At 42.9% G+C, this 14,248-nt stretch overlaps 1 protein-coding gene across 2 annotated transcripts in view; it reads right to left on the reverse strand.

Moving 5' to 3' along the window:
• RB1CC1 (RB1 inducible coiled-coil 1) overlaps positions 1–14,248 on the reverse strand; it is a 40,218-nt gene that overhangs the window by 10,496 nt on the left and 15,474 nt on the right. For both annotated transcript variants that reach the window (XM_019973710.2, XM_019973711.2), the window contains 9 exons: positions 13,080–13,506; positions 9,900–10,070; positions 7,063–7,247; positions 6,714–6,900; positions 6,551–6,632; positions 6,367–6,428; positions 5,011–5,114; positions 4,492–4,618; positions 2,503–4,403 (listed from right to left, as the gene is read on the reverse strand). In XM_019973710.2, coding sequence (XP_019829269.2) covers positions 2,503–4,403; positions 4,492–4,618; positions 5,011–5,114; positions 6,367–6,428; positions 6,551–6,632; positions 6,714–6,900; positions 7,063–7,247; positions 9,900–10,070; positions 13,080–13,506 — 3,246 coding nt within the window. The remainder of the gene's footprint in view (positions 1–2,502; positions 4,404–4,491; positions 4,619–5,010; positions 5,115–6,366; positions 6,429–6,550; positions 6,633–6,713; positions 6,901–7,062; positions 7,248–9,899; positions 10,071–13,079; positions 13,507–14,248) is intronic.

The following is a 14,248-nucleotide window of genomic DNA, read 5'->3' on the forward strand; positions in this document are numbered from 1 at the left end:
ACTAAGAAAACGGACTTAGGATAAAATAAGCCGAACGCAGGGCTTACATGTGAGCAACTCTTCATACTGTCTGCCTAATGTCTACTTTGTGCAGGTTTAAGTGACACGCCTTGAAGAAGTACCCCCTACAGTTACAGGGTAAGCCAACTACTGTGGGGAAAACAAAAAGCCAAGTTCCAGGCAAGTAGGCAGGGCAGAGGGAAGAGAATGAGGTTATAGGCGAGGGGGCAGCAGGTCACAAAAGTCTAACTGGACTACTGTAATATACAAGATGAAGAAGCAATAAGGTCCTGTTGTACAGGGAACTCTATTCAATATCCTGGGAAATGCCTTAATGGAGAAGAATATACATATGTTTAACTGCATCACTTTGCCACACAGCAGAAATTAGGATAACAATGTACATCAACTATTAAAATGCTAACTGTGTCCGACTCTTTGTGACTCCATGGACTGCAGCCTGCCAGGCTCCTCTATCCATGGAATTCTCCAGGCAAGAATACTAGAGTGGGTAGCCAATCCCTTCTCCAGGGGATCTTCCCGTTACTGTAGGCAGATCCTTTACGGTCTGAGCCATGGGGCTTCAGATTATACTTGTGTCAATGAAATACATTTTTTAAAGTTAAAAACAAAGTAAGTCCCTGGCAATCCAGTGGTTAAAACGCCATGCTTCCAAAGTAGGGAGCATAGGTCTGATCCTTGATTAGAGAACTAAGATCTCACATGTGCTGGCATGACCAAAAATAAATTTATTTTTAAAATTAAAAAAAAAAAAAAGGAATTAGCAACTACTTGAGCTATCAGGGCAAGACACAGTGGGTGAGCTATCAGGGGCATGAGCCATGATAACCCACAGCTTGTCTGTCAGTACAACAAGATTTCTAAGTGTACAGCAGTTCAGGCACACGGGACAGCCTGTCCAAGGTGAGGGTCAGGATTTCTGAGACCCAGAGGCAGGACAGAGCATATCTGAGTTGCTGCTCCAGCTACTCCACCGAATACCTGTGCAGCCCCTGCTGTGGGAGCACTCCCCGCCTACCCTACCCCACCACCACCCCCGACCGTGAACCCATGCAGCTGCTCTACCAAAATGGACACTGAATGGAGCTTTGGCAAGTCCTACGGGAGAACCATGGTTAAGGCCCTTCGGATTCTGAAGCAGGGAACCTGGCTTTAGGCTTTTGTACCTGGTCTGTGGAGACTTGACCCCTGCCATGGTCTCCTCAGTTACCATAGAGTGGACACAGCCTCACTCCTGGAGCTAGGACACTCAGGTGACACAGTGGACACAAGGTGTGGTCCACACGAGTCCTGACAGCACTGGGCAGGTACGGAGGGGCTTCCATTCCCCCACGGCAGCCACGGCGAGCCTGCAGGAAGGATGCTGCAGGAGGGCCCGGTGTCCAGAGGATTCTCAGAGGGCTCCAAAGCACGATGAGAAGGGGTAGGATGAGAGGGGGTGCAATGTCTGGGCAGGACCCCGCAAGGACCACAATCTCTGACCGAACACTGTGCACCATACCCATCACTGGCCCCTGGAGGACCCTGGTGCCGCCGGCCTACCTGGCCTTCTGCAGTGACTGCCTCGACCTCTGCATCCCCCAGGCTCTAAGGACACTCAGAGGTCCAGTTCCTCTAAGAGCCTCCAATCCCTCCAGAAAACATTCTGTTTTCAAAACAGACTTGGAGGTTCAATTGTGCGCCAGGTTATGAACAGTATACAGCAGATAGTCAATCACAAGAGGCTGGGTAAAAGTGATAAGCAGCAGCTGGAGGTTAAATTACATAAAGCACATACACCTATACAGATACTCTCTTGGAAGAATTAATGATAGAACCAACTAATGATGCTCTAGAAATTGTTTATTAGGCCACAAACCCCCTCAATAAATTTTAATGAGTAGGAATACCAAAGTCCATTTTCTCCGATCAAAGGCAGTAACATCAGACAACAATAATAAAAAAGCAAAAAAACCCACCACTGTATAAAACCCAGAATTTAACATTATCTTTTGAATCACAGAGGAAATAACTGAGATTGTAATATCAGAAAATAACAACCAGGAAGCTGGAGTCCTAAACGTTACTAACTGCTGCTCTTTTATACATTGTACATGATTTTAAAAGAATGAAAATCAGTAACTTTCAAATGAAGAATTCAGGGAACAAACTACAAATAAACCGAAAGGAAATTTATATGTTAAAAAAGGGGGAAAACGATCCTGAAAACATTTGAAATTTTCAAAACTTATTTGTCTTGAAATCCAAAATATGAATCCATTTTTAGAGGCCATCCCAGTGGATTTACAGTCTGTTATTTCTTTCAAATGTTTTTAAGTAACATGGACTATTTTAAAAAGGACATTTTTACTTCACAAATATCTCAATGGTTACTTTTACCTGAGGTAAATGAGGAAATTAAGGTACTGTGATTACAAACACAATTAAAATTTGAATCACCAGACTTTAATTTTATGATTACAGACTGAAGTTCTTTCTTACCTTTTTGCTAATTGACTCTCAAGATGTTTAACTTTCTCTAACAACTCTTTCTCAACAGCTTCTCTTTCCAAGTGCATTTCTTTTCTGGCAGTCTCAATAGCAGCTTCTTTTTCACAATTAAGCCTCTGAACTAGCTGTTCTCGGTCCTGTTCCTGTCTCATGACAAATTCCTCTTTGTCTTTCTCTAGCTTCTGGATAATAGCTTTGTACATATCCTCTTGCTGGGAGATTTTCTCATCTTTTTGTTTTTCAAGAGCACTCAATTCTGAGTCCAATTTACTCTGCAGTTCAGCTAATTCTTCTTTCAGGCCTTTTTCTATTTCAAATGCTTGCTGATACAATGATGTCATTTTGTTTAAATCAGTTGTAAGCCTATCAGATTCTTCTTCGTGTCTACTAATTAACTCGGAAATGCACTGATCTTTTTCAACTGTCATTAAAGTTCTCAGCTCTGCCAAGCCCACCTGATAATTTTCATTATTGTCGTGAATCTTTTGGTTTAGTTTACTGATCTCTGCTCTCAACTGTTCAGTCTCTTTTTCGAAGAGAGACTGCAAGGTCTTCTTCTCCTGGGTTCTGCTTTCTTCCAGCAACATTTTTATCTCATCAGTTTCTGCTTCCTTCAGAGCCAGCTCCACCTCTAACTTACACCTCATGTCCGACAAATCTGAAACCTTGAGCTTTAACTCCTGGAGCTGCTGCTCCTTCTCCTGGATGACTGCAGCATGAGAATCTTGGATCTGCTCGATCCTCTGCTGGTTTTCCATCTCTAGTTTCTCCAAGCAGAGCCTGTGCTCGTTCATGGCCTTCTCCAACTCCTGTGTGTGACGGACCTGCAGTGTGTCCTCCAGCTCCTTCAGATGACTCTGCTCCAGGCGCTGGAGCTCTGCCCGCAGTAGCTGGAGCTTCTCGTCATTCTCCACGTGGAGCTTCCTCAAGTCCTCCAGGGCAACCTCACGCGACTGCCGAAGTGCTTCCATCTCACAGTGCTGGGCGTGCACTGTGCACTCCATCTCGAGCAGCTTCTGGTCCTTCTCTTTCTGCAGGCAGATGACAGCTTCCTTCTCATGCTTGACCAGAGCAAACTCATTATCCTTATTCTGCAGCACCTCCTCCAGGCATACCAGGTCCCCCCGCAGCTTGGTGATCTTGCTCTTGTTCTCTTCACTCTCCTTCACCAGGGTAGCGAGCCTGCCCTCGTACTCGCTTTTTAAAGACTCTAGTTCTTTTTGATGTTTTTCATATAGTGTTATTTCCAAAGAGTGCTTTACTTTGTCGATAATGCTTCTTATTTCTACTGCTGTACACTGCAAGGAATTGGCAAAGTCGCACTGTTCCTTCTGCACGAACGTCCGGAAGTGGCAGAAGTCCTCCTTCAGGGTCTGAATGCTGAGGTGCGAGTCGTGGGCGGACGCGCGGCACCTCCCCAGCTGGACACTGAGGGACGCGCGGTCGCCCGGGTCCTCCTGACCAGGGGCACTGGTGTCCTGCATCCGCCTGCTGTCAATGGCGTTGATGACAGAGGAGTAGAGGGACTCCACCATCATCTCTGGGCTCTGCGGGTCACTGATGGGGTTTGGAGACGATAGCTGCTCCTCTATGACAAACTCGTTCACCGCAGACATAAAGTCCGACTCAGGACTTTCTGCTAGTGAATCCAAGTCTAAGGAGGCCTGGTGGAGAGTATGCTCTATATTTGGATGGGGGATAGTCTCAAAGTCGAACGTGTGGGCATCAATGCTGTCTGGTGACAGCTCCTCTAAGGGGCAGACTGCAGGACACAGGGGATCCTGCACGGCGAGTGGAGGCGGTGTCCTGGGTGAGGTAGTGGTTGTGATTCCTGTCGCGCTTTCCAGCCGGGGCGAGGAAGCCGACTGCGGGGACGTCTGACTCGCAGAGGCCTGGAAGAGAGAGGGACAGGCTGACCGAGCTGCGACACCACAGGCATGCATGCTAACGGGGCGAACCACTGCAAAGAACTGGATTTGCCTTTTGTTCACTCAGCAGGTCTGTAATGGTCTGTGACATTTCATCCAAACTTTGTGCTGCTTTTACCAAATTATGCAGAGCAAGTACATGCTGGTGGAGAGGTTCAAAGTCACAAAGTAAGGGAACCCTGAAACAGAGCGCAACCAAATTAGACTTCTAATTTCTTAATGAGAAAGGGATAACTACAACCAAACATTGTAATCTGTGCCCAAAATGATTCTCTATCAATCAATACCAAACAAGCTGAAGAAGACTAACACATACCATGCAACAACACAGATTACTATCAGAAAAAACTAATTTCATGTAAAGCATTACTTTTCTTCTACTTTATCATCTTCATTTTCTGATCTTTATTTTCTAATCATTTTTATATTCCCTGCAAGCTTCCCAAAGCAGCCATGGAAGAACCAGACTATCATGAAATCCTCCTGTTCTGGAGTACCCTGCAAGCACTGGTGCTCTTCCCACCACCCAGGGCAGCAAGAACATCCCAAAGTGGGAACTACAGGCATTTACCTGAGGAATGGCTGAACTTCAGAAGGACAAAATGATTGCAGAAACTGTAAATCTTTTAATGAAATATCTGGAAGTTCACAGTCAAACTTTCGAGGCTTCTGTGTCTATATATAAAAAAAAAAATTACCAAAAAATATACAGGATAATTTTGTATATGATTTCTTACTATATATTGACTATACTTACTATATTTCTTGTTATAAATACTGTATTTCTTACTATATAATTCAATACAATAAGTAATTAAAAATGCTTCAAGTGATCTACTCATCCCATAGAAACAGAGTAAGATAATCAACTACAAATGAAAGACTGCTCAATGAGAAGACCATCTCCCGAGTCTGAAACAACAGGGATGCCGGGCTTGCTCCCTCTCTTCTCTGCTCTCAGCATCTTTTCACAGGAACACTGCTGTTCCCAACCTACATTAAAGGAACCCATCTGTCTCGCTACCACACAGGCTGGTCCCAAATTTCCACGTGCCCGACTGCTCGGTCAGCACAGTCCTGAGGCCCACCCTGGCCCTCCATCTACTTTTGTCACCACTGGTGTGTGGTGCTGTTTTAAGGCAGCAAAGACTTTCTTTCTAACATAAAACTTCCTTCCATACCCTTGACTCCAACTTTTCATTACATTTTCCAAAGTATGAAATCTTAGTCAATTGCAGCTTCTTAAAAAAAAAACAAACATCACCTACCATTCTTTTTATTATTGCTGAGAAATGCAGCTTTTAAGACAAGGCCATGGCCTTAGTCATGACTTATGCAGGGTTCCCCAGTAAAGGTGTGTGTGTAGGAAACCCTGCCTGTTTGCAGACACACAAAAACACGTCTATAGCCCTAAGGAATCCTGTAGCACGAAACACGTGTGACCGTGAAACAGCGTGTGTGAAGAGAAAACGTGTGTGAGGAGAAAACAAACAGACAGCACTTCTAAAACTTATTTGACCACGGAATCGTTTTTTGGTTTTTTTTCATATAATAAAACTAGTGGTCCCATTCTGGTTTAGAAATACAGGGACCTTGTATTTCATGGCTTCGATGAAGATGACCTGATTGGGGATTGTCCAACATGAATGAAAGAAAGAGAAGGAGGAGGGGGAGGGGAGGGCGGGAAGGAGAGGAGGAGGGAGACAGATCCAGTGAGGGGAAGAGACTCCGTTCCCACCCATCTCAACAGTGTCCTACGACGTCACCGTTCTGAGCAGAGAAGACTCCGGACCAAAAACTATGAATTCATCTTAGAGTCAAAAACACCGTAATTTTGATTAAAAATCTGTTTCTGATAAGTATCTCCACTTCTGAAATAAAGGTCTGAACACACAGGACTTAGTCAAGTTAGAAAATAAATACGTACACAAAAGGATGGGGGCCAGGAGTCCAATCCCCTGAACAGACGATTTCTTAGAAAAGACTTCCCTGTGTAAAGAGATTAACATGCAGTTACTCTACAACTTCAGCTGCATGATGTACTCATAACTACAAAATAAAACCAGCACTTTTTCTTAAAAAATGTTAAGTTATTAATAAAGAACACTTACTAAATAATTTCCCAAAGGATTCCCTTTTTGACTTCTCAGCCTCATACAATTGCTTTCCGTCCTTGACTAAAGCACCGGCCCACTGAGGAAAGGAGAGCACGTATTAGCATCAGCACCAACTCACTGAGGCCCAGACACAGTAAACACAGCTCAGCCTGCGTACCTCCCTGTAGTGTTTTATGAACATTTTTCTCCTGACAACCTCAACAACAGCTAAGCAGTACATCTGAGGAACTGTGCTCAGAGCTTCTACGATCTTGACTCTTTCTAAGAGCTCGATAACCAGGCGGAGCAAAGCCTGCAACTTCTCTCCATCCTGATCTGCGTGGAGCATCACAAAGCAACACCACCTGCAGAATGAAATCGAGATGCAGAGACTCTGAAAAACCATCCATGCCCATGGTCGTCAACTGACAAAGAGTCAGTATGGTAATAAAATCACACCATCACTTGGGAGAAATACAAAGCATCAACTCTCAACACCCCAAACCAGCTGCCTGAGAACGACTTACTTGAGTCTGACATGAAGGTTATTTGCGAGCTCCTGTTTGGCAGTGGTGCACTTCTGTTTAATGTCCAACAGCTTTCTATGGTTTTGCAACATAATCATCAACTGATTTGCATGACTCAGACACAAATCAGGTAGCACAGATGCATCCTTCAAGTTTTCAGCTCTCATCTGATTAGCTAAAAATCCCTTTGAGAGAAAACATTTTAAAGGATATAAACTTTCATTAAAAACATGAACATTCGTTTAAGAGGAACAGCTTCATATTAGACACAAACTGTTCTCCTCTCAAATAAGATTTTAAAATCTCCTACTTTTCCGAATGTAGTAGATGGGTCCATAGCAAAAGATTCAGTTTTTAAGAAATTTATGCTTATCTAATTCTGTTCAATTTTCATGCTTTAAAAAAAAAAAAGAGAGAGAGAGATCCAGGAAGATAAAGTAACCTGTCCAAGGACACAGCAGGCAGATGAGAACCAGAACCTGTGTGACTGTAAACGCCTGCTAGGCCGCTGTGCAGTCAGAGTGCAAGGAAGTCACACAGGGCCACTGACTTTACAACAGATTTAATCTAATCAGTGATACTCAACAGTATACACTTCTCCCAATAAAGTAACAATCTTTGATGTTGACTACATCACTCACTGAAAAGCCATTCCCCACTCCAGTAATCCTGGGCTGTTGTACCTTATTCCACTGACCTGTGTGCATGTCTTCAGAACAATGATTTCCACAGTATTATTTTGTAGGAAAAATAATGATTAGACTCTTTTCTTAGCTATCCTTATTTATTTCCACAAGGGAGCCTTGCATCTTTTTGTTAGGTAAGGATTGTGCTTAGGCTGTAGATTAATTCAGACACACGTGTCAAATCCAACAGCAAACAATTAAAAAAAATAAGTCTAAAGACATCTTGATGAGTCAGTATAGTGACAGCTTTCTTCTTGCTCTATTTACTGAAAAGTTAACATGCTAAGGAAGTTTTGGGGTATGCACATCCATGTTACTATCACACCTGCCGCCGTACACAATCGCATTTGTAGGGCTCAGGCTAGGACAGCACACGTAGCTTCTTTCTGTAGTTCTCTCTCTTTACTATTTGATGTTTTTCTAAACATCATGAAGGTAAATTTAGGTTTAAATGATTTGTTAAAGTCAAGACGGTTCAATATCTGAAAATAAGACAATTTTAATAATAATAATGTTATATGTTATTTTTCTTCCAATATGTTGCATGATGCTTTTTCTGTAATTTAGATTAAAAAAAAAACAAACTTACTGCTTTAATCTCCTTTGATAAAATCTTAAGAGGTTTTCAATGCTTTTTACTGAATCCAAGGAAAATACTGCATCAATCCACAATCCATGGAGTGCAAGCTCAACGCAGGAGAAATACAAAGAAAGCCACAACTCGCCACGTCACAAACTGCTAAAACCCAAACCAAAGGCAAACAGCTACAAGTGAATTACTAACAGCCTAGAATTCCCTATCAAGAGAAAATATCCTTGAGAAACAAAGGATTTTCCAGTGACAAAACCTGAATTTACCACAAGCTAGAAAACACTAAAGAATACTTTACTGTAGAAAAGTAGTGTAAGTTGCTCAGTCATATCTGACTCTGAGACCCCATGGACTGTAGCCTGTCAAGCTCCATGGGGATTCTCCAGGCCAGAATACTGCAGTGGGTAGCCTTTCCCTTCTCCAGGGGATCTTCCCAACCCAGGGATCTAACCCAGGTCTCCCACATTACAGACAGATTCTGTACTAGCTGAGCCACCAGGGAAGCCCATTTTTAATGTATGATAGACTTTAATACATCAAAGATAAATGTGTCATTTAAAGGGAAGACTGCTAATACATTAAAAAGACTATATTATGATGTATTCCAAGAATCCAAGGATGGTCAAGATTAGAAATAGATTGTACCTTCCTTAACCTTATAAGACTTTCTAATAAAACAAGGGGAAAAAAAAAAAACCAACCTACTACAAACACTGTAATGGTGAAATGTCAACCATTTCCCACAGATCAGGAATTAACCAAGGATGGCCAGTATAACATCTATCAATACTCAGCACTGCACAGGGTGGGGGTGCCGTCGGGTGGGGACCCACTCAGTGCAAACACAAGATGGAGAAATCAGTTAAGGAGGCTGGATCCAAAATTAAGGGAAAGGAAAAGAGAATCTGGTAGTTACAAGATGAATTCAGTCTGTAAACTATAAAAACATTATAAATATTTCAAACATGTTGAAAACTTACAGAACGTCACCACATGGAGAAAACTTCCAGGTCAGTCACTCTCCACAATCCCACCACCTTCTCATGGTTATAAATCTAATCTGGTACCAGAGTTCTTGGAAATGAAAGTAGCTCAGTCGTGTCCAACTTTTTGCGACCCCCATGGACTATACAGTCCATGGAATTCTCCAGGCCAGAATACTGGAGTGAGTAGCCTTTCCCTTCTCCAGGGGATCTTTCCAACACAGGGATCGATCTCCCACATTGCAGGAGGATTCTTTACCTGATTTCTTGGAACACGGCATTGAACTAGACCTCCTAAGGCTCCCCATTTTCCTGAGGCGGGAGCAGGAGGTGCTCAGGGATCACGGACAGGGGCTGTGGGCGTGTGCAGGGCTCCCTACCGCCCAGTGCAGCCTTAGCTCAAACCTCTGAACATGAGGAACCGGCCTCCTCCTGTCCTACCAGAACCAGTAATACCACAGTTAACACTACTCACGGGTGACGTGGAAACACAGGGCACAGCAAACGAACAGTGCATATAAAAGACTAGTCTAGAAACCACAAATCCCCTTCCCGAGAGAGGTCTGCAGTAAGCACCTGAGCGAGTTCTTTCTGCTCATTGACCAGTCGGCCGCAGCTGGCAATCATCTGGTCCAGGGCGTACAGCCGGTCCTCCAGGCCCTTGATGGCTTTCATGTTCTGATTATCGAGATTGGCAATAGTCTGACGGCATTCGGCCATAAAGGGTCGAATGATCCGGGGATCAAGCTGAGTGACATGGAAATATGTATGAATGAAATTTTCAGCCAAGAGCTTAAAATACATTTCACACTATTTTGATCTACAACTTCAAAAAAAAATAAAAAAGTGATAGTAAAAATTATAGAAAAGTGGAAAGATGAGAAATCAAGATTATATTTTCATAAGGTTAAGAACAGGGTAATTACAATGTTATAAAACCACAATTATTACTGATTATGTTGGGATACTTAAGCAATCTAGTTCCAGGCATACACCTTTCAACTCAAGCCACAATTCATTCAATTCTCAACAGCCCACCGAAAATGCTATTTTCAAGATCTTATGCAGTAGGGCAAAATTAGTAACAAAAACATATTCTTTGGTCATTTCCTGTCTAGTCAATCCAACCTCCCCCCTAAAACATATCAACATCTTCAAACCTCCCTCCCCTTGGCAATATCTTTATTTTCAGGTTGTACTCCTCCAGCAATCTGTTTCATCACCTATACTTTCTTGCTGTGTAATCTCCCCTGTTGCTGGACTTTAATTCTGCAAGTTTCCTGGAATTTATGTAATTCAAGGAACCCAAACACTTCTCTCCACCTGCTCCTCTCGCCTTGGAATAACACTGCACACTGGTGTCTTCCATGTAGACAGCCCTGCACTGGCTGCTCTCAGGGCTCACACGTGGCCCACTGGAGACCACCTTCTCCGGGACCCTGCTCCTCTTCTGCCTCCTCCATAAACAGGTGATCCCAGGGGGTTCTGTGCTGTGGCATATTTCTACTGCTTCTCACAGGGTTTCAGCAGTAGCTGTAACCAGAATAAGTTAACTCCCAACCTTTTCAACCCTTTATCTTCCCACCAGTGTCCAGTTCATGTTTCTGCCTGTCTGCTACCATCTCCACGCGGACATCAGCCACGATCACTGGCTCATTAGAGCTGTCCTCTGCTCAAGTTCCTAAACAACTTCCTTCTGCCCAGAGACACAGAACTGCAGATGAATGAATCCTGAGTTTCTCCAGCTAGGTCTCTGTTCATGCTGACTGACCTACCAGCTACTGAAGCACACCTCTGCTTACTGTGAGCAGTCCCGTCAAACACATCTTCCCAGAACGCTACCAGCTGAGGGACCATAAATTATTTATTTTTGGTACAGTGTTCAGCACGCTGACAACACATGTAAGCAATTAAAAATGAACTATTCCACAGTTACCGAGAATTCAGCTGCACTTCTAAGATCATGCAGACGTCAATAGCCAAACACGGGAGGCACCTGCCTTGTATGACAGCTAACTAAAATGTGTGCATATGTGAACATTTTCTATTTTCATGGTGAGTCCAGTGCACACATTTCCAAAGTACTGACTAGCTATAAATTATTAGGGTGACAAAAGGCTATAGAAGATGACTAAAACAGATTTCATCTTGGGCAAAATTATGACACATAAAACAGCAGTGACTTAAGGAAGAAAAAAACTCCGGACCATATGCTGTTACGATGTTCCTGTATTTCCTAACTCACTGAGAGAACAACACAACTATACAGACGAACATGGAAAAGTGTCTTGAGACTCACTCAATTCTGTAGGTGTAAATGAATATGAATTTTCATCAAGCCAGACAAGGACTACTGTTTCTTCTCCCTTGTCATATAAAGTGAATAAAACTTGAGGCTTTGCTAGATTTCATTCAAACATGCAAACACACAGCCATCTGTAAGCCCTTTAAAAAGAGGTTCCCATGGCCTAGAGGCCTGTTCTCTGAATGATGTAAAACTACAATAAATGACACTTCACTCACTCTATCACAAGCACATGACTGATTTTCCATAAACATAATTTTCAGGCTACTAAAACGTCAATAGTTTGAATAGAACACTAGCTTTCATTCATTTCTGGCAGTAATCTTTGCATAATATATTCCACACTTCTCTACCCAGGCAAATGTCTTAACTGAAGATTTCTTTGACAACAAATAATGAACAGCCAAAATGAAAGCCACGCCCACAGGATGTCATCATGGATGCGGGTACTGAGAGAATGGCGACTCAGACTGCACTCCGCCTTCAGCAAGAACAGAACGCTGCTGTTTCCAGGCACCCAGACCCGTGTGGCCTTTCTCCCAACAGCCAACCACAGACCAAGCCTCTGTCCAACCAACTGAGAAGTTCACCTTCACACTGTTTCATCTGGTCTGTCTCATTGACACACGTGCCCCACCAACTTCCTCTCAGGCAGCCAAGATTTTCTACCACTTACTGATCAGGTCTGAAGAGCTTTATTCCAGATTTATGCCCCAGGTTTAAAAGCTTTTATAAGTGTACTTGGGGAGAGCATAACCCTAAGCACAAGTCACTATGATTACAAAATACGACTAAAAAACAATGTCTAAGTTCTGACTTTTATCTCAGGTGAATCTAAAATCACTTCTTTCAAACATCAGAGGCCAGTTGCGAAGGTAGGGTGGGGACCCGATTAGAAAGAGGCCCACAGGGTTTTCTGGGAGGTAGAAAGGTTCAATGTTGTCCTCCTCTGGAAGCTGGTTCCTAACCACTCAAGACTTGTGTACTTCACTGAATGTAAATAATTTTCAGAGTAAAACAATTTAACTGTTAAAGATATAAGCAAAATTATATCTACAGCATAGCTGCAGAGACAAATTACAGGAGCTATTAAAAAGTCCAAGTGATACTACAGGACCATGAAAAAAAAAATTCTAAGTACCACCACCACCACCCAAACCATCCCCATTGGAATGGACACTTCAAGGCTCAGCCCTGCATAGAGATTTTACCTGTATTACCTCTAGTAATCTTCCCAAATTTGCTGTCAGTTTCCTAAGTATGGTTACATTACCCGTTAAATGATTTGGTTTGTCCAAGGTCCTTCCTACACGTGGTTATGAAGTTTCACTCCAAGGCTCAAGGCACCCTTTCTCCCATTACTGTACAGGAAATACTTAGTGTAGGCAATGTAACTTCAATTGGCGAAAACAACACAGTGACACAAGAAAGATCAGACTAAGACTCCTCACCCTGCTCATGGAATCAAAGCACTTCCTGACCAAGGACTCGACATCATTAGGCCTGTCCTGCACGTTGATCCAGTCCAACAGAGAAACATTAAAGAAAGGCAGGTCCCCCTCTTTAGCCTCTATTGCAGCTGCGTCCTGCTGGGCAGGGCTTGGACAAGGCTCCCTCACATCTTTTCCACTTTCAGCATCTGCGGCGTCTGAGGCTACGTGCTCCACAGACATGTGAAATGAGGTGAACGAGGGTTTGCTCGTTGCTGCAGGCGTATCAGGAGAGAGCACCAGTTCAGTGGAGGTCTTTGTCTCAGACTTTTCTGAGCCTTCGCGTTCAGGCAAGGAATCCACTCTCCCCAGACATTCCCTGTAACTGTGTCTGGTGAGGCACTCCAACAGTGGAATCTTGGCCATGACTGAAACCGCAGTTCCTAAACTTAAAGTACAAAAGACCTGTCAGTAAATCACGGACTGCTCAAGTTAGAGGTTAGCATTTTGAAAGGAAGAGGTTATCACGAAATCTCACCCCCTCTCTCTTAGGCTACATGCATCTGAGCAGTCCACGAGGTGTCCGTTAAAGAAAGCAGAGAGGAGAGTACCTTTACACACTGAGACCCTCTAAAGTAAAGGTACCAAGTCCACACTATACATATGGACACTCAGTTTTTAACTAAACTTAAGGTATAAAAAATTCAAACTTATAAAAAAGATTTACCATAGCAGTCTCTTAAAGTTTAATGTTTTGTCTCTAAGCTAATCAAAGATTTTAGATATAATGAAAGCAGAGGATAAAATTAACAGTTTTATTAGAGATTAAGGTTAACTCTTGGGTTTATCACACCCTGAAAATACACAGACAGGCAGATAGATATATGTTGTCAAAAAACATGAAGGAAAGATGAAATCTTGACAATTTAACGTCTATAAAAATATATATAAAATCATTCACGCTCCTACATTAACATGCGAGATGACTAGCTCCTGCCTTGTACCCCTGAACAGTTTTACTGGGAAAGGTTATTACAAAAACTTTTAAAAGCTCTTCCCAGTCTTAATCACTCTCTTCCTTCCCAGGATGTGTCCCACTGTCATCTCAAAACCAAAATGTTCCTAAATATTCAGAATACAGAAACCTGAATTAATAAGGCCCACTTGATTTCAAAAAAGAACGTGCTACT

This window comes from Bos indicus, chromosome 14 (assembly GCF_029378745.1).
Source record: "Bos indicus isolate NIAB-ARS_2022 breed Sahiwal x Tharparkar chromosome 14, NIAB-ARS_B.indTharparkar_mat_pri_1.0, whole genome shotgun sequence".
NCBI lineage: Eukaryota > Metazoa > Chordata > Mammalia > Artiodactyla > Bovidae > Bos > Bos indicus.